This window comes from Heteronotia binoei, chromosome 14 (assembly GCF_032191835.1).
Source record: "Heteronotia binoei isolate CCM8104 ecotype False Entrance Well chromosome 14, APGP_CSIRO_Hbin_v1, whole genome shotgun sequence".
NCBI lineage: Eukaryota > Metazoa > Chordata > Lepidosauria > Squamata > Gekkonidae > Heteronotia > Heteronotia binoei.
In genome coordinates, this window is record NC_083236.1 from 61,144,763 (window position 1) to 61,171,571 (window position 26,809).

Here is a 26,809-nt window from a genome sequence, read left to right on the forward strand (position 1 = left end):
ATTTAAAAAAGGTAAAGGTGCAAGCACCAGTTGTTTTCGACTCTTGGGTGATGTTGCTTTCACAACGTTTTCACAGCACACTTTTACGGGGTGGTTTGCCATTGCCTTCCCCAGTTGTCTACACTTTCCCCCCTAGCAAACTGGGGACTCATTTGACCAACCTCGGAAGGATGGAAGGCTGAGTCAACTTGGAGCTGGCTACCTGAACCCAGCTTCTGCTGGAATCAAACTCAGCTCGTGAGCAGAGGGCTCCGACTGCAGTACTGCAGCTTTTCCACTCTGCGCATGACCACTAAAAATGTATGGGGAAAAAAAGAAACCCAAACTGTGCCAATGGAATGGTGCGCTACAGCCGTCTGATCGCACCAAGGCACCCCACGGGTGGGGTAGGGGTGCCTTGCGTTGGAACGTGTGGAGGGGATTTGGCTGCTCCTTTTAAAGCCCACCCAATTTGGAACGCCTCCCATGCACTCGAGACAGCTGGTCTGGACTCAGCCGAGTTTTCCTAGTTAGCTCCCAACCAGCCACCAGAAGAAGGGTTTTCTTTTGGTTCCAGAGTTGTCCATCCATAACAGTGACCATTTGTCTAGTGAATGATGATGCTGTTTTTTTCCTGCTTCAGCTGGAGATATACACTTTCTTAGCTTGTCTAATCAAGAATGTATTCCGTTTCCTCTAGGATACCGTGACGTGGACATGGCAAGGCAACACCTTGTAAGTTCCCCTCTCCTAATGCTTGACCTGCTTCTCACAGTTCACAAATAGGTTGGCAGTGATTAGGCATAGAAGCGTGATACTGAGTGCGGTAAATAAATCTCCCAAGATATATATTTCAAGAAAGAAGAAGAAGAAGAAGAAGAAGAAGATATTGGATTTATATCCCGCCCTCCACTCCGAAGAGTCTCAGAGCGGCTCACAATCTCCTCTACCTTCCTCCCCCACAACAGACACCCTGTGAGGTGGGTGGGGCTGGAGAGGGCTCTCACAGCAGCTGCCCTTTCAAGGACAACCTCTGCCAGAGCTATGGCTGACCCAAGGCCATGCTAGCAGGTGCAAGTGGAGGAGTGGGGAATCAAACCCGGTTCTCCCAGATAAGAGTCCGCACACTTAACCACTACACCAAACTGGATCCCTGGATAAAAGATGGCGCAGAGTGGTAAAGCTGCAGTACTGCAGTCTGAGCTCTCTGCTCAAGACCTGAGTTCGATCCCAGCAGAAGCTGGGTTCAGGTAGCCGGCTCAGGGTTGACTCAGCCTTCCATCCTTCCGAGGTCGGTCAAATGAGTACCCAGCTTGCTGGGGGGAAAGCGTAGATGACTGGGGAAGGCAATGGCAAACCAGTCCATTAAAAAGTCTGCCATAAAAACATTGTGATGCAATGTCACCCCAGAGTCGGAAACGACTGGTGCTTGCACAGGGGGCTACCTTTATTTCTTCTTAAAAAAAATAAAAAAACTTGAATCTTTCCGAGTAGATCCAGTTCATTTTCAGGTTGCAGTCAAAAGAAGAGAAAGAGAAGCTTAGAGTACTTTTGCTATCATAAATGGCCAGCTTGTCCGGGATCTTGTGTGTGCAATTATGAAGTCATCGTGTCTGCAGGAGAGACTTGTAGAGGAGATGTGTGTCTCCATGGAAGGCCACATGGAGAGAGTGAGAGGACACAGAGGGCAGCTCCCAGGATAAGACAAAGAGAGGCATCTCATGCAAGAACACCCATATATCCTTAGAGGCATCTCATGCAAGGAGACGAGCACCCGTATATCCTTAGAGTGATGTGGAGCTCCCCAGTGTCCAGACAGGGTGTGTTACTCCAGCAGTATGTAGGTAGGGGGTCTGTTTTGTGGATTGACCATTTAGAGCTTTGGCAGATTAATCAGTGAGGACTTAAGAGTTGCCTTAAGAGATGTTAATGTTGATCAGTAAGGTTCCCAGCCTTGCACTGGTAAAATTGGTGAGTTGGAATATTGGTGAGTTGGAATGTTTAGTGTTGGGGAAAAACATAGACATTGTGGGAATTTCAGAAACTTGGTGGAATGAGGAGAATCAGTGTGACACATTGATCCCTGGATATAAGTTATATCGGAAGGATAGGGAGGGAAGGGTTGGAGGTGGGGTGGCTCTGTATGTCAGAGAGGGTATACAGTCCAATAAGACTGAGGTCAAAGAATTAGATTCCCTTCTAGAAATGCTTTGGGTCAAAATAGAGGGCCCAAAAGGAAATTTAACTATGGGAGTTTGTTATCGCCCACCAAATCAAAAGCCAGAAGATTATTATAATATGATGGAAGGATTAAAGATAACGGCTAAGCATAAAAACTGTCATAATAAGTGATTTTAACTACCCGCAGATTGATTGGGTCAATATGTGTTCAGGTTGAGAGTAAGAGACTGAGTTTCTAGATGCTCTCAATGACTGCTATGGAGCAGATGGTCACAGAACCTACCAGGGGTGGGGCGATCCTGGATTTGATCCTAAGGCTTGGTGAGAGATGTAAAAGTAATCACACCACTTGGGAGCAGTGACCATAACGTTATTGATTTCACCATTTGTATAAATAAGGAGTTGCCCCAAAAGACCAGCACAACCACGTTTAACTTTAAAAGGGGTAAATTCTCTGAGATGAGGAGGCATGTGAAGAGGAAACTGAAAGGAAAGGTAAATACAGTCAAAACCCTTGGGGAAGCTTGGAGGCTATTTAAAACTACAGTCCTAGAAGCTCAGATAAAATATATACCACAAGTTAGGAAAGGCACAAACAGGCATAGGAAAAGGCCTGCATGGTTAACAAACAAAGTAATGGAAGCTGTAAAAGGTAAGAAGGACTCCTTTAAGCGGTGGAAAGCTAGTCCAAGTGAGATTAATAAAAGGGAACACAGGCTGTGGCAAATCAAATGCAAGGCTGTGATCAGGCAGGCAAAAAGGGACTATGAGGAGCATATTGCAAAAAACACATAAAGACCAACAATAAAAATTTCTTCAAATATATTAGAAGCAGGAAACCAGCCAGGGAGGCAGTGGGGCCCTTGGATGATCAAGGGGTAAAAGGATTACTGAAGGAGGATAGGGAAATGGCTGAGAAGCTGAATGCATTTTTTGCCTCTGTCTTCACTGTGGAAGATGAGAAGTGTTTGCCTGCTCCAGAACCACTTATTTTGGAAGGGGTGTTGAAAGACCTGAGTCAGATTGAGGTGACAAGAGAGGAGGTCCTACAACTGATAGACGAATTTAAAACTAATAAGTCACCAGGTCCGGATGGCATACATCCAAGAGTTCTGAAAGAACTCAAAGTTGAACTTGTGGATCTCCTGGCAAAAATATGAAATCTTTCATTGAAATCTGCCTCCGTTCCTGAGGACTGGATGGTAGCAAATGTCACCCCCATCTTTAAAAAGGGTTCCAGAGGAGATCTGGGAAATTACAGGCCAGTCAGTCTGACTTCAATACCAGGAAAGTTGGTAGAAAGCATTATCAAGGAAAAAATGAGTAGGCACATAGATGAACACAAGTTATTGAGGAATACTCAGCATGCCTCACTAACCTGTTACAGTTCTTTGAGGGGGTGAACAAACATGTGGACAAAGGGGACCCAGTAGATGTTGTTTACCTCGACTTCCAGAAAGATTTGATAAAATTCCTCATCAAAGGCTTCTTAGTAAACTCGAGAGTCATGGAGTAAAAGCACAGGTCCTCTTGTGGATCAAAAACTGGCTAATTAATAGGAAGCAGAGAGTGAGTATAAATGGGCAGTCTTCGCAGTGGAGGACGGTAAGCAGTGGGGTGCTGCAGGGCTCAGTACTGGGTCCCATGCTCTTTAACTTGTTCATTAATGATCTGGAGTTGAGAGTAAGCAGTGAAGTGGTCAAGTTTGCAGATGACACTAAATTGTTCAGGGTGGTAAGAACCAGAGAGGATTGTGAGGCACTCCAAAGGAATCTGTTGAGGCTGGGTGAGTGGGCGTCAATGTGGCAGATGCGGTTCAGTGTGGCCAAGTGCAAAGTAATGCACATTGGGGCCAACATCCCAGCTACAAATACAAGTTGATGGGGTGTGAACTGGCAAGACTGACCAAGAGAGAGATCTTGGGGTTGTGATAGATAACTCACTGAAAATGTCAAGACAGTGTGCGATTGCAATAAAAAAGGCCAATGTCATGCTGGGAATTATTAGGAATTGAAAACAAATCAGCCAGTATCATAATGCCCCTGTATAAATCGATGGTGCGGTCTCATTTGAAATACTGTGTACAATTCTGGTCACCGCACCTCAAAAAGGATATTATAGCATTGGAAAAAGTCCAGAAAAGGGCAACTAGAATGATTAAAGGTTTGGAACACTTTCCCTATGAAGAAAGGTTAAAACGCTTGGGGCTCTTTAGCTTGGAGAAACGTCGACTGCGGGGTGACATGAGAGAGGTTTACAAGATTATGCATGGGATGAATAAAGTAGAGAAAGAAGTACTTTTTTCCCTTTCTCACAATACAAGAATTCGTGGGCATTCAATGAAATTGCTGAGCAGTCAGGTTAAAATGGATAAAAGGAAGTACTTCTTCACCCAAAGGGTGATTAACATGTGGAATTCACCACAGGAGGTGGTGGCGGCATAGCCAGCTGTAAGAGGGGATTATTAGGAAGGTGCCATATATATGTGTGTATGTTTGTGTGTCTATACACACACACACACACACATATTGGCCACTGTGTGACACAGAGTGTTGGACTGGATGGGCCACTGGCCTGATCCAACATGGCTTCTCTTATGTTCTTCTGTGACACAGAGTGTTGGACTGGATGGGCCATTGGCCTGATCCAACACGGCTTCTCTTATGTTCTTCTGTGACACAGAGTGTTGGACTGGATGGGCCACTGGCCTGATCCAACATGGCTTCTCTTATGTTCTTCTGTGACACAGAGTGTTGGACTGGATGGGCCATTGGCCTGATCCAACATGGCTTCTCTTATGTTCTTAAATGCCAGGATATTTTTTTTGGGGGGGAGGGGACATGCCAGGGAGGGTGGAGTTACAGGAGAATATGATGCCTTTTCCATATGATGCTCTAGGAATCTCCCCTGATCTCTGTCGTAAAGACAGTAGAACCATCAACACTATTCCCTCCTTCCCATTTTTTTTCTCAAATTATTGAGGGCAGGGGTTTTCCCACAGGCAAATGGTAAGCTTTTTAAAACACAAACACGCGCACAACTTTATTAATACCACAACTTTTCTCCTCAGTGAGGACCCAACACTGCTCACACCTTTCTCTACTGCTCCTCCTTATCCTCATAACAACCCTGTGAAGCAGGTTAGGCTGAGAGTGTGTGACCGGCCCATGGTCACCCAGCAAGCTTCCAGAGCATGTGTAGGAACTCGAACCTGGGTCTCCCAGATCCTAATCTGACACTCTAACTACCACCCTGAGCTGGATAGCCCAGGCTAGCCCAATTTCACAATACCTCGGCAACTAAGCAGGCTTGGCCATGGCTAATATTTGCAAGGGCGACCTCCAAAGAATACCAGGGTCGTGCCGCAGAGGCAGCTATGGCAAATTACCTCTAAAATATGTCTTGCCTAAAAGAAGAAGTAGTTGATTTTGGATTTATATCCCGCTCTATACTCTGAATCTCAGAGTCTCAGAATCTCCTTTACCTTCCCCCTGCCCCACAACAGACACCCTGTGAGGAAGGTGGGATTGAGAGGGATCTTGCAGCAGCTGCCCTTTCAAGGACAACGCCTACGAGAGCTATGGCTGCCCCAAGGCCATTCCAGCAGGTGCAAGTGGAGGAGTGGGGAATCAAACCCGGTTCTCCCAGATAAGAGAGCTCTGGCTGACCCAAGGCCATTCCAGCAGGTGCAAGTGGAGGAGTGGGGAATCAAACCCGGTTCTCCCAGATAAGGGAGCTCTGGCTGCCCCAAGGCCATTCCAGCAGCAGCAAGTGGAGGAGTGGGGAATCAAACCCGGTTCTCCCAGATAAGGGAATCAAACCCGGTTCTCCCAGATAAGAGAGCTCTGGCTGACCCAAGGCCATTCCATCAGGTGCAAGTGGAGGAGTGGGGAATCAAACTCAGTTCTTACAGATAAGGGAGCTCTGGCTGCCCCAAGGCCATTCCAGCAGCAGCAAGTGGAGGAGTGGGGAATCAAACCCGGTTCTCCCAGATAAGGGAATCAAGCCCGGTTCTCCCAGATAAGAGTCCATGCACTTAACCACTACAGCAGACTGGCAAGTCTAGCTTGCCTCCTGATGGTACATAACTCTGAAAGAGCTAAAACTTCTGGCTGCCAGACAGTCTTAGGATCTCCTGGCTTTACTAGACACAAGGCCATACAATAATTATTATTGTTATTACTTTAATCACTGCTGCACACTGGAATGTTGATGCTATTATTAATAGTAGCCGTCCCACTCTTCCTGCATGGCACTAATGGCCTTTGCCACATACTTATCCCTCAACCCTGTAAAATCTGTGAAGCTGAGAAACTGTGAAATGAGTGGGAATTGGAACCCCCGTTTCCCTCTTCCTGCTTTGGCACTTTAAATATTGCACCGTGCCGGCTTTTGGCTTCGTTTGGAACTCTGTTTTCCTTTGAGCGTATCGATAAAAAAGGAGCGGTAGCTTTTGCAGAGGGTGTTGTAATGCTCGAGTAACTTGCAGGCTTGAAAGAAGCAGTGAAAAGGCAAACGATCAATTGCGTCGTCTTGCAAAAGACACTCTGGTCTCTGAGCACTGGCCGGTTCAGGATCAATACGATAGTCTTGGGACCCCACGGCTTAGGCTGCAGCCAGGCTGAAACACTTTGCATTTTGAAACTCAAACTGTAGTCTGAAAAGAAGTTAAAACCCTAAAGGAGTGGGTGTATCAAGCATTTAAGCGAGGAAGGGTTTTTGAAGGCTGCAGACAAAAACTGCTGGGTTACCCAAACTGTATGTCACAATCGCGCTCTGGTCAGCCACGGGTTTCCTTCCTAAATCGGACTTCTGCTCTTGGCATTTACACTTCAGGCCAAATTCCTCTTTTTGCTTCCTAGGGACAAGGACCAGGCTCTTTTTTTAAGGTTCTGATCATCTTTAAATAATGTAAGAACTGAGTATTTAGGCTTGAACGGGGGGCGGGGGGAGATATGCTTTATCCCCTAGGAGGGCTTGGGGGGATGTAAGCAGCGAGTTTATTTATGTATTTATTTTTATTCTGTCCACAGCATAGCAGTTAGTACACCTGTGGTTTGCAGAGCCAGTTTGGTGTAGTGGTTAAGTGTGTGAACTCTTGTCTGGGAGAACCAGGTTTGATTCCCCACTCCTCCACTTGCACCTGCTGGAATGGCCTTGGATCAGCCATATCTCTCGCAGAGGTTGTCCTTGAAAGGGGCAGCTTCTGGGAGAGCTCTCTCAGCTCCGGCCACCTGACAGGGTGTCTGTTGTGGTGGAGGAAGATAAAGGAGGTAGAGCGGCTCACAATCTCCTTTGTGAGCCGCTCTGAGACTCTGATTCAGAGAGAAAGGCGGTGTATAAATCTACGGTGGTCTTCTTAAAGAGAGCCAGTTTGGTGTAGTGGTCAAGTGTGAGGACTCTTATCTGGGAGAACTGGATTTGATTCCCCACTCCTGCAGCTGCTGGAATGACCTTGGGTCAGCCATAGCTCTTGCAGAGGTTGTCCTTGAAAGGGCAGCTTCTGTAAGAGCTCTCTCAACTCCACCCACCTGACAGGAGTTTCCTCTTCCAAGAAGTGTGCACTTTTAACCTGAGAGGAGGAAGAGAGAAGCTTTTTCCGACTCTGCCTGGTGGAGAAAGTAGCAGGAGAAAATTGAATGAATGAATAAAGATGACAAAAGGGCAGGTGGACTTTACATCAGGGGATCTAGTGATGGTGGAAGACAAGAGGGCCTAGCGTGACTTCGTCCATGGGGTCGCAAAGAGTCAGACTCGACTGTGCGACTAAACAACAACAAATCTAGTGATGGTCACAGGCTTAGCTAGCTTTCAAAGGGGATTAGAGTGTAGATTCATGGAGAACAGGTCTATCAATAGCCATGGTGGTTAAACAGAACTTTTAGCTGTGGTGGCTAAAGGGAGCCTTGATATTCAGAGGTGGGAGATATCAGGGGAAGGCTTCGGCCTCTCTTAGCCCTCCAGAGGAATTGGTTGCCCACTGTGTGGGACAGGATGCTGGTCTAGATGGACTATTTGTCTGACCCAGCAGGGCTCTTCTTATGTTCTTATGAAGACTTCGACCTGCATGCCTTGTTGGTTGTCCTCCAGAGGAAGGCGTTGGTCATTGTGTGAGACAGGATGCTGGACTAGATGGACCACTGGTCTGATCCAGCAGGGCTCTTCTGATGTTCTTGTGAAGGCCTCGGCCTCTCCTCCCTGTTGTTGGATCTTCAGAGGAACTGGTTGGCCATTATGTGAGACAGGATGGTGGACTAGATGGACCACTGGTCTGATCTGGCAGGGTTTTTCTGATGTTCTTATGAAAGGAGAGACTGGGATAACTGAGGGAAGAATCTGTATTCATTAAGCCTGAGAGGCCCTACTCTTGGTCCCACCTTTAATAGTCTGGAGTTGAGAGAGGGCTTTAGAAGGTAGCCATGTTTATCTCCATTCATGTCCAGTAGTACTCTGGAAACCAACTTTCAAGAGTCAGATAGGGTTGGGAGAAGAGGCAAGGAACGTGGAATCCAGGATGAGGTAGGAAATGATGCCATCCTAGATAGAGTTTCCGGCTTGCTACAAATTTCAGCAGAATCTCCAGGAGAATGTCACGTCCCTTCTTCATACACTTTTGATTTCATGAAGTCATATTGATGAACACACCTTAATTTAATCAGACACATCTCGGTAGCTCCCGGAATCATCCGCTCCCTGCTCGTGTCCAGAGGACAGGAACTTGGAATGAAATTGGCGGTGTTCAGACTGCTTTTAGCAGGAAATTGCCTCCACTCTGAATCCACAAGGCAGTTTGAGGCACACGGTACATGGCCTCTCATATAGAAGAGCAAGAATCCAATAGCGCCATAAAAACCAATGAGATTCCCAGAGTATAAGCTTTTAAAAGTAAAAGCTGCACCAGACACAAGTTTCTTACCTGTATCGGATGAAGGGAACTTTGAATCCCCAAAACTTACATCCAGCCTGGATTTCTTGTTGCTCATTTGGGTACTGCTAGACTCAACTTTTGTTCCTTTACAGCATTGTTGTTAAGGATGGCTGTGGAGTGTTTTAAATGCTAGAATGCAGAATGTGATTGCTGTTGGATTCCACTTTTTAAAGATTTTTTTCCCCCTCTTGATAACTTTTGATCTGAGATATGTATTAAAACCCTGTGCACTAGAATGCGAGACCGCTGATGTTCTGCATACCTAACATACCAAAAGCCTTTTGTTTATGAAAAGTATCTTTCGAACAGATAAAGGGAATTCACCCCCTCAGGAAGTGGCTACAAGCATAGACAGTTTGAAGAGGGGATTAGATAAACATGAAGAGCAGAGGCCCATCAGTGACTAAATTCTAAAGGTATAGACTGAACACTCTGTCTTTTTGGCACTTGGGGAGTCAAGAGTGGGGTGGCTTGTGGAGTTCTGGCCCTGCTGGTGGATCTCCTGATGCTGCACCTGGGTTTTGGATTGGATGGGCCACGGCCTGATCCAACATGACTTCTCTTATGTTCTTTTCCAGCCTGGAGGCCTTAGTTCTGACGCTGTGCCAACTTTACACCAATGTTGAAGTGGAGGTAAGCACCGGAGAAATCTTGCTGTTAAACCTGGTCAAGAAGACTGTACACTGCAGTCATCTCTTTGAAAGTACCGTGTTTTGGCCCAGGATGAATCTCAGAGGGGGTAGCAAGAGAGCTTATATAATGAAGAAGGAGGAGGAGAAGAGGAAGAAGGATTTATATCCCACCCTTCTCCCTGAATCAGAGTCTCAGACCAGTTCACAATCTCCTTTACCGTCCTCCCCCACAACAGAAACCCCGTGAGGTGGGTCGAACTGAGAGAGCTCTCCCAAAAGCTGCCCTTTCAAGGACAACTCTGCGAGAGAGCTATGGCTGACCCAAGGCCATTCCAGCAGCTGCAAGTGGAGGAGTGGGGAATCAAACCCGGTTCTCCCAGATAAGAGTCCCCACACTTAACCACTACACCAAACTGGCTCTCTGAACTGAACCATGCTTGGGGGCAGAATTCAGCTTGGCTTGTTGCGAGTGCTTGCCTTTCCTTTATTTGTTGGAGATTTTTGCTTTGCTTTCTTTCTTTGAATAATCTGTCCGAGACTATCAGCGTTTCCTGTGTTGCTGGCCGCTGCCTCTGAATATAAACTTTAGAAATAGTTCTGTAGCCCAGTATGCGTGGATAGGGAAGGAAGCGAGGTACATAGATTACGTTTCCTTCCTCCTTTAATGAGCCGCGTCACACTGGGCTCCATTTATTTCTGTCCTGAATTGCCTGCCTCTCTCCCTCCCCCTTTAAAAAAAAGCCTTCCTTTCTCGTCACGACCCAAGGCAAACTACAAAATATTAAAAGTTCAAATGCACTGCAAAGATCTCCAATAAATAATGCAGCAGGACTGGGCGTACAGAACTGGGAAGCCAGGCAGACCAAAAAAAAAAAGCCACACCACACTATAAATACAGAAAGCGGCTTGCAAAGGTCAAAAGGAGGTATTGCAGCAATGTTTCCAGCTTTAAAAGAAAGCTGTTCTCTTTCATTCCTCAAGGACGCACCTGCAGCCAACACAAGCTATACATTTCAAGTGCAGAGCCGAATTCATTTCCTTTTGTGGAAGGTTTTGAAAATGGGGGATGAAGATGAAATGTTGCGGCCTTTAGCTCCATCTAGTGGTTGCTTGGTTTATCTTCCCTGGATGGTTTACTTCTTTCCCCCCCTCCCAAGCTGTCTATGTGGTGCCACTTCTGCAAACCCAAACGTGTCGGGTTAAAAAGGTTTTGCATCAGGTCTTCTTTTCTTTTTCCCATTCCAGTTTCTCCCTGTCTATATTCCAACCTGGGAAGAGAAGAATTCCCCAGTTCTTTTTGCCAACAGAGTGCGCTGCAAAATGGCGTGGTAAGAAGTTTGGAGTTGCAAAAAATATTATTGTTGTGACTGGCTTTGATACATGACCAATAATGTTAGATCAGCCCCAATGCATTGGTTCGTACATTGTACAAGTGCAGTAGAGAAGACGAAGAAGATGATGATGATATCGGAGTTGCAAAAAATATTATTGTTGTGACTGGCTTTGATACATGACCAATAATGTTAGATCAGCCCCAATGCATTGGTTCGTACATTGTACAAGTGCAGTAGAGAAGACAAAGAAGATGATGATGATATTGGATTTATATCCCACCCTATACTCTGAATCTCAGAGTCTCAAAGCGGTCACAATCTTCTCTACCTCCCCCCACCCCCACAACAGACACCCTGTGAGGTAGGTGGGGCTGAGAGAGCTTTTTACAGCAGCTGCCGTTTCAAGGACAACTCCTGTGAAAGCTATGGCTGACCAAGGCCATTCCAGCAGCTGGAAGTAGAGGGGTGGGGAATCCAACCCGGTTCTTCCAGATAAGAGTCTGCACACTTAACCACTACACCAAACAAAAGGTGGATAGATTCTAATGCATTAGAACAGAGTTCTAATGCATTAGAACAGAGTCCAATGGCACCATTAAGACCAACAAAATTTTATTCAGGGTGTGAGCTTTTGTGTGCATGCACAGTTTGTCAGACTGTCCAATGAACCATTTGTGCACACAGAAGCTCATACCCTGAATACAAATTTATTGGTCTTAAAGGTACCATGGGACTCTAATTTTGTCCTGTTGCTTCAGACGGACATGGCTGCCCACCTGGATTTATTCTAACGCATCAGTTACACTTTGGCTAAACACACCCAGCTCCTTCAACCTTTCCTCTTGAAGAAGAAGAAGATGATGATGATGATGATGATGAAGAAGATGATATTGGGGAAAGGACTTCCGGGGAAAGGACTTCCGGGGAGGAAAATGGCGAGCTGAGTTGTCTCTCACATCGGGAGCAAGCTGAAGGTCTTGTTCGGGGTAGTGGAGGGCAAATCAAAGCCCACTGCCTACCTTTCTCAGTGAGAGAAAGGTCCAAGACTTGCACTTAAAACTTTGGAAGAGATTTACCTTGGCTGAAAAGGAGCCCTGTAGGGGGTTCCTTTGAGGCTTTGAGGGGTCTCAGACGTTTGCATAGTTATCGTCTGTATGATCTTTCAGAGTCATTGATTTGGCATAAGCTCGTCAGGATCCTAACCTTCTGGGACAATTTTAAACAACTAAAGTTTTGGAAGACCAGTGGAACTTGGATAAGTGAAGAAAAAAAGGTACAGAAGCTCTTTTTTCACTCCGGAGCTATTTACAGATTAAAGGGACATATTAAAGGCGGGAAGAAGGGGAAAATATAAAGTTTGCAATTAGAAGAAAGAAATTGAGAAGTTTGGACTGTTTTAATACAAAAGACAGTGTTAAAAACTGCTAAAATTTGAAAAGAAAACATAGTTTTGTCTAATTGCGGTTTGCGGTTTGTGAAAAGTAAACAGCCCACATTGCATTGGAATATACTGGAACAGTTCTGCAACTCTTCTGAGCAAGACAGGAAGTGCATCAAGTATCGTGGGATTTCCATGAAAGTTGAAGCTGACAGAGACAGGAAGCAGTAAAGGAAAAAGCCTACTCTACATCATAGAGAAACATCGGCAGCCATTGCTGGGAGGTCCAATTTAAAACATTGTTTTAAAAAGATTTGGGACTTTAAAAATTGACAGAATCGACGGGAAAAAGGGTAAGAGGACAAGAACTATTGACTACATTACTGGTGGGCTCCTGGGGTGACTTTAAAAGGGGAAAACAAATTTTTAAAGGGGAAAAAATCGCGGCCGCCATTTTGGAATTTTTGAAGACTTTTTTGATAAATATCTTGGCTTTGGAGGCTCAGAAACCAGCGAAATTAGGCTTGCTGGAAAGGGCAAGCTCTGCTCTATTGAACCTGACTGTCAAATTTCAAATTGGTGAAGTTAAAAATTTCGTCATTTTTTAAAGGGGAAAAATTTCTTTAAAAATATATATCTGGGCCTGGGAAGCTCAGAAGAGAACACAAATTTATTGGTCTTAAAGGTACCATGGGACTCTAATTTTGTCCTGTTGCTTCAGACGGACATGGCTGCCCACCTGGATTTATTCTAACGCATCAGTTACACTTTGGCTAAACACACCCAGCTCCTTCAACCTTTCCTCTTGAAGAAGAAGATGATGATGATGATGATGATATTGGATTTGTATCCCGCCCTCCACTCCGAAGAGTCTCAGAGCGGCTCACAATCTCCTTTACCTTCCTCCCCCACAACAGACACCCTGTGAGGTGGGTGGGGCTGGAGAGGGTTCTCACAGCAGCTGCCCTTTCAAGGACAACCTCTGCCAGAGCTATGGCTGACCCAAGGCCATTCCAGCAGGTGCAACTGGAGGAGTGGGGAATCAAACCCGGTTCTCCCAGATAAGAGTCCAAACTCTTAACCACTACACCAAACTGGCTCTCCAAGATGACTTGGTCTCCAGATTTCTCACTGTCTTCGTTGCCCTCTTTGGGACATGTTCCAACTTGTCTGCATCCTTCTGAAACTGTGGTGCCCCAAACTGAACACAGTAGTCTAGGTGAGGCCTAACTGGAGTGATACCATCACTTCCCGTTATTTGGACACTAGACTTCTGTCTAGGCCTCAGATTCCGTAGGAGCTCACAGGAGCACAGCTCCTGAACCTTTCTTAAGGTTCCCTCTCCTCCTCCCCACCTACCTTGTCCATTGAATAGTAGGTGCACTTGCTTAACGGTCCCTGGATTAGGAGAGCGGGCAGCCAGTCAGCCACCAGGGACTTTGCCACACTCCCAGCAGCCCTCATTGACCCCTGGAGAAGACCACACCACCCTTTCTCCATTCCTTATGTGTTTTTGTGCAGCGGGTGGCTTGCTGGCATTTTGACTGGGGAGGGGGTGGCCCAGGAGAGCCCCAGGCGAGTGAGGCCTGCTTGGACTGACTGGATCTCTAGCCAGCCCAAGCAGGCCTCACTCACCCAGGGCTCTGCTTCCTTGCGTCAGGTTGCTTTTGGCTGGTGTGTGGCGGTGGCATATGCTAATAAGTTATGCTAATGAGCTCTGCCACCTATTTTTTTACAAAACAACCCCTGCTTCTGTCCAGGGCTTTTTTTTTGTAGCAGAAACTCCTTTGCATATTAGGCCACACATCCCTGATGTAGCCAATCCTCCATGAGCTTACAGGGCTCTTTGTACAGGGCCTACTGCAAACTCCAGGACAATAGGCTACATCAGGGGGCGTGGCCTAATATGCAAAGGAGTTCCTGCTGCAAAAAAGCCCTGCTTCTGTTGATACAGCCCAAAATCGCACTTGTCTTCCCCCCCTCCCCCTTTTAAAATTGCAGCGCTTTGGATGTGCCCGTTACAGACCACACGTACGAAGATTGTCGTCTGATGATCTCAGCAGGGCAGCTGACCTTGCCGATGGAAGCCGGTTTGGTGGAGTTCACCAAGATCAGCAAGAAACTGAAGTAAGTGGTTTGGTCTCGGCAGAGGCCCCGTCCATGCAAACGGCCCGATGTGCGGCTCACGCTTTTGCAAAGCCTGCAGGAATGTCATTGAATGTGAGTGTGACAAAAAAAAAAGGGGGTGGGGGGAGGTACATAGGACCAAGGGTGGAATTCTAGCCGGAGCTCCTTTGAATATTAGGCCACACACCCCTGATGAAGCCAATCCTCCAAGAGCTTACAGGGCTCTTTTTTTTGCAAGTTCTTGGAGGATTGGCTACATCAAGGATGTGTGGCCTAATATTCAAAGGAGCACCGGCTAGAATTCCATCCCTGCATAGGACTTATCAGAAGGCCAAACTCGGAAAGACAGGAGGGATCTGTGTGCAGGATTCGCACTCAGAGCCACGGTCTGCCATTCCGCAAACTTATGAAAAATAGAATAGTTGAGGAAGGCGCTCTTAAAAATAGGGTTGCCGGTTCTGGATTGGAAAATACCTGAGAATTTGGGGGTGGAACCTAGGGTGGGTGGGATCGGGGGAGAGACCTCAGCAGGGTAGAATACCATAGACCCCGCCCTCCAAAGCAGCCATTTTGCTCTGGGGAAGCTGATCTTGGAAATCAGTTATAATAGCGGGAGATCTCCAGGTATAAAGGATGCAGGGCTATATTTTAGTGCAGCAGTTGAAAATGTAGCTCTCATAAAGAGAATGGGACTGTGGGCTAGACTGCTATGTATCTCTATATATACTTGCCACGTGCATTATCTCACTCTCACTATGTTGTTTGAGTCCAGTGACACCTTTAAGACCAGCAAAGTTTTACTCTGGGTATAAACTTACATGTGCTTGAAGAAATGTGCATGAAGAAATGTGCAAACTGGGAGAGCCAGTTTGGGTAGTGGTGAAGTGTACGGACTCTTATCTGGGAGAACCGGGTTTAATTCCCCGCTCCCCCACTTGCACCTGCTGGGATGGCCTTGGGTCAGAAATAGCTCTGGCAGAGGTTGTCTTTGAAAGGGCAGCTGCTGGGAGAGCCCTCTCCAGCCCCACCCACCTCACAGGGCGTCTGTTGTGGGGGAGGAAGATAAAGGAGATTGTGAGCCGCTCTGAGACTCTTCGGAGTGGAGGGTGGGATATAGATCCAATATCATCTTCTTCTTCTTGCGAAAGCAGAGGGCTTTCTTTGTAGCAGGAACTGCTTTGCATATTAGGCCACACCCTCCTGCCCCGATGTAGCCAATCCTCCTGGAGCTTACAGGAAGCCCTGTAGGAAGAGCCCTGTAAGCTCTTGGAGGATTGGCTACATCCGGGGTGTGTGGCCTAATATGCAAAGGAGTCCCTGCTACAAAAAAGGCCTGCACATACCCAGAATTAAACTGTGTTGGCCTTAAAGGTACCTCTGGGCTCCCAACTTCTTTCTGCCGCTTCAGACCAACATGGCTACCCACCTGGATCCATCTCACTACGTTGTGAGCTCCCTTTGTAATGCCACCTTTTTGTCATTGTTATGGTTTGTTTTAAATTTCTGTAATCCTAACCTGATTACTTCGCAGGTGTTTTATTGTATTGATTGCCATGATTTACGGTGTGTGATCCACCGTGAGTCTCAAAGAGAAAAGGCAGACTATCGATAACATAAGATATTGGATTTATATCCTGCCCTCCACTCCGAAGAGTCTCAGAACAGCTCACAATCTCCTTTCCCTTCCTCCCCCACAACAGACACCCTGTGAGGTGGGTGGGGCTGAGAGGGCTCTCACAGCAGCTGCCCTTTCAAGGACAACCTCTGCCAGAGCTATGGCTGACCCAAGGCCATGCTAGCAGGTGCAAGTGGAGGAGTGGGAAATCAAACCCGGTTCTCCCAGATAAGAGTCCGCACACTTAACCACTACACCAAACTGATGTATTTTTATCAGATGAAAAGTGAGTATGTGGGTGAGGGGAACTAAATCTTCTTTCCTTCCTCATCTGGCTGCATTTCAGTATTCTAATTTCTTTCCTATTAGCTTGGCTCGTTCCCAATATCAGAGTCAGGTTGGGAGAGAAATCCTTTGTGGTAACGCACCATGGAAACAGAGGCGGGGTTAAACTCCCTTTACCCATGCACTCAAGGTTTATTAAAAAGACACACCCCTGCTTGAGAAACGAATGGTTGGGAACATACAAGAAAAAAGACGCAGGGATTTTTACGTCGCTCAGTACTGTTCAGACAGACCATGTAATCTTTCTTTCTTTCTTTCTTTCTTTCTTTCTTTCTTTCTTTCTTTCTTTCTTTCTTTCTTTCTTTCTTTCTTTCTTTCTTTCTTTCTCTCTTTCTTTCTCTCTTTCTTTCTCTCTTTCTTTCTCTCTTTCTTTCTCTCTTTCTTTCTCTCTTTCTTTCTCTCTTTCTTTCTTATTATTTATTTATGTATGTATGTATGTAAATTTATAGGCCGCTTTTTCCCATAGTGAACTCAGGGCGGCTTCCAACACGTTAAAACAATCAAATCAATTTAAAACAATGAACAATTAAAACAGTGAGTATGTGGGTGAGGGGAACTAAATCTTCTTTCCTTCCTCATCTGGCTGCATTTCAGTGTTCTAATTTCTTTCCTATTAGCTTGGCTCACTCTCAATATCAGAGTCAGGTTGGGAGAGAAATCCTTTGTGGTAACGCACCATAGAAACAGAGGTGGGGTTAAACTCCCTTTACCCATGCACTCAAGGTTTATTAAAAAGACACACCCCTGCTTGAGAAACGAATGGTTGGGAACATACATGAATAAAGACACGGGGATTTTCACGTCACTTAGTACTGTTCAGACAGACAGTCTAATCTTATTTATGTATTTATTTTTGTAGATTTATAGGCCGCCCTTTCCCACAGTGGGCTCAGGATGGCTTCCAGCACGTTAAAAACGAATCAATTTAAAACAACGAACAATTAAAACAGTTACAACAGTTTAAAATTAAAAACAGTTACGTCGCAACTCACAATTCGGTAGGGCGGCAAAGATGGTATTAACAGATCGATTCGGCTTGCTGGTCCCAACCTAGATGTTCAAATCCCGGCTATCTCGGTTTCAAAAAATCAGTACAACACAGTCGGTGCAGGGGGCCCCATTTAAATGATAGGACGCCCATCTGCCTCAGCCGTAGGCCCGATGGAACAGCTCCGTCTTACAGGCCCTCCGGAATGGTAACAAATCCTGGAGGGCCCGAACCTCCACTGGGAGCTGATTCCACCAGGCCGGGGCCAGTGCCGAAAAGCCCTGGCCCGGGTCGAGGCAAGCCGGATGTCCTTTGGGCCGGGGATGGTCAGAAGGTGTTGGCCGGCCAATCGTAGCGACCTCCGGGGCTCATATGAGGAGAGACGGTCCCGCAGGTATCCCGGTCCCAGGCTGCGCAAGGCTTTGAATAATCTGGTGGATTATTTGGTAATACAATAATATTCAGTGCTGAACTGGATGCTCTCTGAGTTAGTAAACCCCTCTTCTGAAATAAAGTTATGGTGTAGATTGCTTTGACTGTAAATTGCATTTTCAATCCCTGCCTTTGGAAAACTAGCGTGCCAAGGAGAATGTTCTCCCAATGTGCTAGCCTTCTGAATGCAAGGTTGTGAACTCTTCTTCGTAGTCTGCAAATGAACAGGCAAGATAGAGGTTTTTCACCCTTATCAGAATGAGTCTGTGGCTGTGATCGCACACATTAAATAGTGCACTTTCAGTGGACTTTCCCGCTGGATTTTTGCCAGTTCATCCAGTGAAATCCAGTTGGAAAGTGCATTGAAAGTGCATTATTTAGTGTGTAGGTGGTGGTGGTGATGATGATATTAGATTTATATCCTGCCCTCCACTCTGAATCTCAGAGTCTCAGAGCGGCTCACAATCTCCTTTACCTTCCTCCCCCACGACAGACACCCTGTGAGGTGGGTGGGGCTGAGAGGACTCTTGCAGCAGCTGCCCTTTCAAGGACAACCTCTGCCAGAGCTATGGCTGACCCAAGGCCATTCCAGCAGGTGCAAGTGGAGGAGTGGGGAATGAAACCCGGTTCTCCCAGATAAGAGTCTGCACACTTAACCACTACACCAAACTGATCTCAGCTTGAGCGTACACTTTTTAGGGAGGAAACCTTTTTCTGGTTCCCACAGAGATGACTTAAGGTCAAGTTCACGGCATATACGACTGGAGTGAAAATGTTGATCTCATGGTAGCTATGAGAAACTTTGATATTTGAGAGACTGCATCTGGATAACGCAGAGCGCGTTTCTAGTCCACATGAGGAAAACTCAGTCTGGCTTTATCATCAGCAGAAACCTAACCTTGGGCTTCTCCTTCCCATTAGCCTCAAGTGGGGCAGTATCCGAGATCAGCTGGATCAGTTTGCGGAGATCGCGAGCGCCTCGAAAGGGGGCAGGATCCGAATCGACGAGTTTGCCCGACACTTGAAACTGCCGGTCTCCGATGTCCTCGAAGAACTCTTTGCACTCTTTGACAGGGTAAGATTTCTTCTCCACTCCCCTCCTCCGGGTGAAAATGAAACTACAGTTCTGTGAAGCTCAAGCTTAATAAAATCCCAGTCCCAAAATCAGGTGCCTAGGTGACGGGAAAGGTCATACCTTAGTAAGTGGATAAGGGATGGGTCAAAAAGCAGTGCCCTAACCTGGGTGACCCCAGCTAGTCTGATCTTGTGAGATCTTAGAAGCTAAGAAGAAGAAGGAGATGTTGGATTTATATCCCACCCTGTATTTTGAACCTCAGAATTTCAGAGCGGTCACAAACTCCTTTACCTTTACCTTCCCCACAACAGACACCCTGTGAGGTAGGTGGGGTTGAGAGAGCTCTCCCAAAAGCTGCCCTTTCAAGGACGACTCCTATGAGAGCTATGGCTGACCCAAGGCCATTCCGGCAGCTGCAAGTGGAGGAGTGGGGAATCAAACCCAGCTCCCCCAGAAAAGAGAGCTCTGGCTGACCCAAGGCCATTCCAGCAGGTGCAAGTGGAGGAGTGGGGAATCAAACCCGGTTCTCCCAGATAAGAGAGCTCTGGCTGACCCAAGGCCATTCCAGCAGCTGCAAGTGGAGGAGGGGGGAATCAAACCCGGTTCTCCCAGATAAGAGAGCTCTTTTATTATTATTATTATTAAATTTTATTTGTATCCCGCCCTCCCCGCCTAGGCAGGCTCAGGGCGGCTAACAACATTCGATAAAACATTATACAAATACAATGATTAAAACAGCAATAAAATTATAAAACAACATTAAATATACATAATTAATACATATCTTAAACTGATGCAGCATACATAATCTGTAATCTGTGGCTTAACAGCCGCAAAGCTGTTCCGGCGCTATTTATCCATTGCCTATTTAAATAATGGTAAAGATCGTTAGAGGGTCGTTTTGTTAAATCTTCCATTCAGCCATCCTCTGTCAGCAGTCTGGGAAGGCCTGCCTAAAGAGGATGGTCTTGCAGGCCCTGCGGAATTGGTCTAAGCTTCGCAGGGCCCGCACCTCCTCTGGGAGTTGATTCCACAGGCACGGGGCTGCCACGGAAAAGGCCCGTGCTCGTGTGCTCTGTGATTTTGCCTCCCTTGGCCCAGGGACAGTCAGCTTGCTCTTCCCTGCTGAGCTCAGTGCTCTTTGGGGCTCGTATGGGGAGAGACGGTCCTTCAGGTAGGCAGGTCCTCGGCCATATAGGGCTTTAAAGGCTGACCCAAGGCCATTCCAGCAGCTGCACGTGGAGGAGGGGGGAATCAATCCCGGTTCTCCCAGATAAGAGTCTGCCCGCTTAACCATTACACCAGACTGGCTCTCTAAGCTGGGTTGGCCTTGGTTAATCTTTGGATGGAAGTCCAGGGTTGCAGTTCAGAGGCAGGCTGTGGCAAACCACCCCTGTTGGCCTCTTCCCTTGAAATCCCTATAAGTTCAATATAAACTGGATGAGACTGGATGCCACTTTCCACCACTATTTACATATTTGTAGGATTATGTGGAGTCCCTTGGAATGCAGGAAGATCCAGTCAGTCGGTCCTAAGGGAAATCAACCCAGACTGTTCCCTGGAAGGTCAGATGCTGAAGCTGGAGCTCAAAGACTTTGGCCACCAAATGAGAAGGGAGCACTCCCTGGAGAAGACCCTGATGCTGGGAAAGACAGAAGGCAAAAGAAGAAGGGGACGGCAAAAGATGAGATGGCTGGACAGCGTTCCTGATGTAACTAACATGAATTTGAGTTGACTTCGGAGGATGATGGAAGACAGGAGGGCCTGGCAGGACTTTGTCCATGGGGGTCGCAAAGAGTCGGGCTCGACTGTGCGACTGAACAACAACAAAAGGGTGATGTGGTGAATGAATGGATTACAAAGAACCTGTGATGCACTTAATTCGTTTCCTAAGAAATGACAGATAAAACTAATGGAGATTAAGGTGAACACAGTTTAAAAACAGAGAAGGAACCCCAAGAGAGAACTGAACAGCTGAAATGGTCTTTTCCAACTTGGATGTACCCACCAGTAACTTGAGAATGCCCTTGTATCATTTCCTTTCCGCTTTATGAATAGAACGCTTCAAACGCTGAAGAGCCCCAAATAAAAGGCTGTAGTGCAACATACCCTGACCAAGATGACTTAGGCTAGCCCCATCTTGTCAGATCTCAGAAGCTAAGCGGCGTGAGCCCTGGTTAGTACTTAGATGGGAGACCACCAAGGAAGTCAAGGGTTGCTGTTACCCACAGGCAATTCTTCCCTCTAAGCTGTGGAGTCTTGTGAGCAAAAATTCTACTTCAGGAAGAAGAACTGAAAAAGAATTGCAGATTTATACCCCGCCCTTCCCTCTGAATCAGAGTCTCAGAGCGGCTTACAATCTCCTATATCTTCACCCCCCCACAACAGACACCCTGTGTGGTAGGTGGGGCTGAGAGGGCTCTAACGGCAGCTGCCCTTTCAAGGACAACCTCTGCCAGAGCTAGGGTTGACCCAAGGCCATTCCAGAAGCTGCAAGCGGAGGAATGGGGAATTAAACCCGGTTCTCCCAGATAAGAGTCCGGACACTTAACCGCTACACCAGACTGGTTCTCAGGACCTACTGGCTTTAAAGTTGTAAGCTACTGGCATTAAAATTGTGAGTGACTGCACCAACTAGTTTGCTCTGGAGCCATTTTTCCTGAGCAAAGACAAAAAGATGTGAGCCGGAGGCTAAAGAACTGTGAGCTAGCTCACACTAATTCAGCCTAGAGGGAACACTGCCCACAAGACACCTCTGTGTGTCTGTCTCCTGACTTGGATTGCCCAGGCTCACCCCGTCTCGTCAGATCTCAGACACCAAACAGGATCACCTTCGCTTAGCCTTTGGACGAGAGACCACCAAGGAAGCTCAGGGTTGCTACTCAGAAGCAGGCGATGGCAAACTAAACATCTCTCGCCTTGGGAAACCCCCAAGAGGTTGCCGCAGTTTGGTGGCAACGTGACGGCACTTTCTGCTTCTAGCAAAAGTCAACCGAACGAGGCAGCCGAAGAAACGTTCCAACTGCAGATACGCAACGATAAGAAGGAATTTCTCTCTCTCACCGCTGGCCTTTCCCCTGCCGTGGAGTCTGGGTGTGCAAGACATGTACGGGCAGGTGAATTTTAATTGCACTGCCAGACACCTGGCGGTGGTAACCCACACCCTGCTTTGCTCTGCTCAGCTCAGACACCCTCGGAGGCTTTGGAAGGTGCAGAGCTTTCCGCTCGCTGCATCGGTCTCTTGGCACCTTCAAAATGTTCCTCGCTGAGGCTTTGCTCAATGCTGCCACCGGAGGAGGAGGAGGTGGTGGCGGTGGCGGCAGCAGTAGCCGTGGTGGCGGCAGCAGTGGCGGTGGTGGCGGTACCGGAGGGGCCCTGGTCAGAGGCCTGGGCGGCCTCTTGGCAGGTGGCTCCGGTGGCAACAAAGGAGGGAACCTCGCCGGGTTCGTCGGAGGCCTCGTGAACATCATCAGCGAGGCGGCGGCCCAGTATACCCCCGAGCCGCCTCCGGAGGCCCGGAGCCATTTTGCCAACGTGGAGGCCAGCGAGAGCGAGGAGGTCCGCCAGTTCCGCCGCCTCTTCGCTCAGCTGGCCGGCGACGACATGGAGGTCTGCCCCACGGAGCTGCAGAACATCTTGAACAAGGTGGTGGCCAGGCACAAAGACCTGAAGAGCGAGGGGTTCAGCCTGGATACCTGCCGGAGCATGGTGGCCGTCATGGACAACGACACGACGGGCAAGCTGGGCTTCGAGCAGTTCAAGTACCTGTGGAACAACATCAAGAAATGGCAGGGCGTCTACAAGCAGTTCCGCTCGGACGCGACGGGGGCTATCGAGAGGCCTCGGCTGGTGGCCGCTTTCAAGGCCGCTGGGTTCCGCTTGCACGAGCAGCTGAACGCCTTGATCATGCGCCGGTACGCCGACGAAGAAGACGGCAGCATGGATTTCAACAGCTTCATCGGCTGCCTAGTGCGCCTTGACGGCATGTTCCGGGCCTTCAAAGCCCTGGACCGTCGCGGAGATGGGAAGGTCCGGATGAACATGGAGGACTGGCTGCAGCTGACCATGTATTCTTGAAGCTGCACGGCCGGCGATGCGGAATTCGCGATGTTCGGGCAGCTTTGGACTGCAGGCAGCTCCTTTGGGCTAAATCTTTTGTGGGAAGTGCAAGATTTGAGTCCAACTAATGAGGCGCTCCCGGACTCGAACCTGCAGGCCGCAACGGTTACGCATCTCAGATCATTTTGTTAGAAGATGACTTTGCGATGGTAGAGCTCGCCGGTGTGTAGTTTGGAGGGAAAAAACTTTTATCATTTGAACAAAGTAGGAGTCCAGGGACACCTTTAAGACCAACGAAGTTTTATTCAGAACGGAAGCTTTCGTGTGCGCGCAGACTTCATCAGACGAAAGAGTCTGATGAAGTGTGCGTGCACACGAAAGCTTACATTCTGAATAAAATTTAGTGGGTCTTAAAGATGCTACTAGACTCCTGCTTTGTTATATTGCATCAGACCGGGGGTGGCCAAACTGTGGCTCAGGAGCCACATGTGGATCTTTCACATATATTGTGTGGCTCCTGAAGTCTTTACAGTCCTGTTGGCCAGCTTGAAGAATGCATTTGAAATTGCTTTCTTTCCACCTCTCCCTCCCTCCTCCCTCCCCATCTATTTTCCTCCCTCCCTCCCTCGTGACTCTCAAACATCTGATGATTGTGTCTTGTGGCTCTCAAACATCTGATATCTGTGTGACTCTTAAGCAAGTTTGGCCGCCTTTGCTTCAGACCAACACAGCGGCCCACCTGGATCTAACTTTATCGTTCGATACGCTGGTACATATTTCTGTGCTTGGTGCTACGTGTTGGAGCAAGCGTGTGTCCGAATTGCCAAAAAGCTTGATAAAAAAGTTACTTGGACAGCTTACTGGGTGGGGAGGTCTTGCCTTTCGAATGTTGTATATTTTTGCGTCAATACTCTCTGGGTATGGAGATCTTTTTCAGCCTCAGAACGGTTTGTGTTATTTTGCATTATTTTGCTCAAGGATAAGTTTGACTCTTACGCAGGCGCTAGTATAAATAGATGTGTTTGGCTGAGCAAGAAGCGGCTCGGTGAAAAGAGAATAAATACGAATCATTATCACTGCAAGATTTGTGGTGGTTTGTGGAGTTCTTTCGTAGCAGGGACTGGAAATCACAATCCTTGCTGGATAGGGTTAAGACACTGGAGGCAATGGACCAGATTGTTCAACTCCACCCTACTGTGGGGGTGGGGTTGAACAGAATCTGCAATCTCACGGTATGCAGGCAACTTCTCTTCTTGATATGGTGTCCTGTCTTCTCATTCTGATGTTTTAGTTATTTGTTTTTAACCTCCCCTCGCCCCCAGATCTGCTCAGTTTCTAAAGAGCCTTTTCAGGTTCAGCCTGTTAGTTTTATCTTCACTTATATCCCACTTTTCTCTCCAACGGTGACTCACAAATTGATTACATTTTTTCAAAGGTTATTTCGTAGAAAAAAAAGGTGCCAGAGCTCATATGCCACACACCTCTGACATCACCAGAAGGTGTACTAAAGGAGAGCCAAAAGGAGAGCCAGTTTGGTGTAGTGGTTAAGTGTGCAGACTCTTATCTGGGAGAACCGGGTTTGACTCCCCACTACTCCACTTGCATCTGCTGGAATGGCCTTGGGTCAGCCGTAGCTCTGGCAGAGGTTGTCCTTGAAAGGGCAGCTGCTGTAAGAGCCCTCTCCAGCCCCACCCACCTCACAGGGTGTCTGTTGTGGGGGAGGAAGGTGAAGGAGATTGTGAGCCGCTCTGAGACTCTTCGGAGTGGAGGGCGGGATATAAATCCAGTATCTTCATCTACCTCACAGGGTGTCTGTTGTGGGGGAGGAAGGTAAAGGAGATTGTGAGCCACTCTGAGACTCTTCGGAGTGGAGGGCGGGATATAAATCCAATATCTTCTTCTTCTTCTACTAAATTATATCAGCTCAGCATCTATCTTTAAAGGCTTCTTGAATTAGAATGGTCATAATAGAACCTTACTCCCCTCATACTTTTTAAATCCTGTGTGGCCACAGTGACATGATGAAGATTTCCATTTGTCTACTTTATACATTTGGATCGTTTTCCCATTTTTTTTGTGGGGGAAAATATTAGAAAGTTTGTCAAATCTCAGAGTTCAGCAAATTCTCACAGGGTTTGAACAATGGAAGAAGAGGAAGATGTTGGATTTATATCCCACCCTATACTCTGAATCTCGGAGCGGTCGCAATCTCTTCTACCTTCCCCTCCCCCACAACAGACATTCTGTGAGATGGGTGGGGCTGAGAGAGCGTTTTACAGCAGCAACCCTTTCAAGGACAACTACTATGAGAGCTCTGGCTGACCCAAGGCCATTCCAGCAGCTGCAAGTGGAGGAGTGCGGAATCATACCCGGTTCTCCCAGATAAGAGTCAGCACACTTAGCCACTACACCAAACTGGAGCCCAGAAGCAAGCTTTTTTGGGGGGCGGGGGAGAAAGAGTACAATAAAATTTAGAGGTGCTGGAGCTCCACCCAAAATGAGGCCTGAATTTTTCCTGGCTGTAGCTTTGCGGATGGTTCTCCTATTTGCTTCTTTAGACCTATACGACATTGTTTGTCCATGAATAGAAAGGAATGTGCAAAGGATGATTCATGTGGTGTTGGCAAAGCACATGCAGCAAATCCATTCCTCGTTTTGTTGGAATGCACCTATTTTCATGGCTCATCTCCCCACCCAGCAGAGCAACGCCTTTGTCTGCTTTATTATTCTCGTAGGTATTAAAATGGCTCTGCTTGAATAACTACAGCCAGTTTGTAATAGCGTAAAAATCCTTGTTCCCTGGTGAAACGTGGGGGTTTGAAGTACCTTCCCTAGAAGGAAGAAGAAGATATTGGATTTATAGCCCGCCCTCCACTCAGAAGAGTCTCAGAGTGGCTCACAATCTCCTTTACCTTCCTCCCCCAAAACAGACACCCTGTGAGGTGGGTGGGGCTGGAGAGGGCTCTCACAGCAGCTGCCCTTTCAAGGACAACCTCTGCCAGGGCTATGGCTGACCCATGGCTATTCCAGCAGCTGCAAGTGGAGGAGTGGGGAATCAAACCCGGTTCTCCCAGATAAGAGTCTGCACACTTCACCACTACACCAAACTGGCTGAAGAGGCTGAAGAGTCTGGGACTTTCCAGTTCAGAAAGGAAGCGACTAAGGGGAGACACGATAGAGGTGTATAAAATTATGCATGGGGCCGGTGGAGAGAACTGAGACAAGGGGTGTCAAACTCATTTATTAGGAGGGCCAGATCTGACATAAATGAGACCTTGTTGGGCCAGGCCATGTAGGGTTGGGCCGAGCCATGTCGGACCGGGCTGGGCCAAGCCTTGTGTGTACCCATTTAAGATTAGGTAGCAGAGATATAAACTTTATTCATTCATTCATTCATTTATTCATTCACTTATTCATTTATATATATATATATATATATATATATATATATATATATATATATATATATATATATATATATACACTTATTCATTTATATATATATATATATATATATATATATATATATATATATCCTGCCCATTCTATACAGACTCAAGGCAGCTAACAGCATAAAATAGACAGTAAACAAAACAATATTAAAACAATAAAACAGTGAAACAACCAGATAAATAACAATGGTGCTACTTCAGGCAGATCGTATATTTTCTTTCTCATGCGCACAGATCCCGGGCAGTTAGTAATCAAAGTGCTATAGATCCAGATGTGGTGGCAA

The 26,809-nt window shown here is 47.0% G+C and overlaps 2 protein-coding genes across 2 annotated transcripts in view; both read left to right on the forward strand.

The window, feature by feature from the left end:
- Positions 1 to 26,809, forward strand: part of LPCAT2 (lysophosphatidylcholine acyltransferase 2) — a 71,191-nt gene that overhangs the window by 34,168 nt on the left and 10,214 nt on the right. Inside the window, exons 7-11 of the mRNA XM_060253779.1 lie at positions 680 to 714; positions 9,667 to 9,721; positions 10,966 to 11,048; positions 14,434 to 14,559; positions 18,861 to 19,014. Coding sequence (XP_060109762.1) covers positions 680 to 714; positions 9,667 to 9,721; positions 10,966 to 11,048; positions 14,434 to 14,559; positions 18,861 to 19,014 — 453 coding nt within the window. The remainder of the gene's footprint in view (positions 1 to 679; positions 715 to 9,666; positions 9,722 to 10,965; positions 11,049 to 14,433; positions 14,560 to 18,860; positions 19,015 to 26,809) is intronic.
- On the forward strand, positions 22,270 to 23,150 carry CAPNS2 (calpain small subunit 2). The gene has a single exon (XM_060254031.1). The coding sequence runs from the start codon at positions 22,270 to 22,272 to the stop codon at positions 23,089 to 23,091; it is 822 nt and encodes a 273-aa protein (XP_060110014.1). The 3' UTR covers positions 23,092 to 23,150.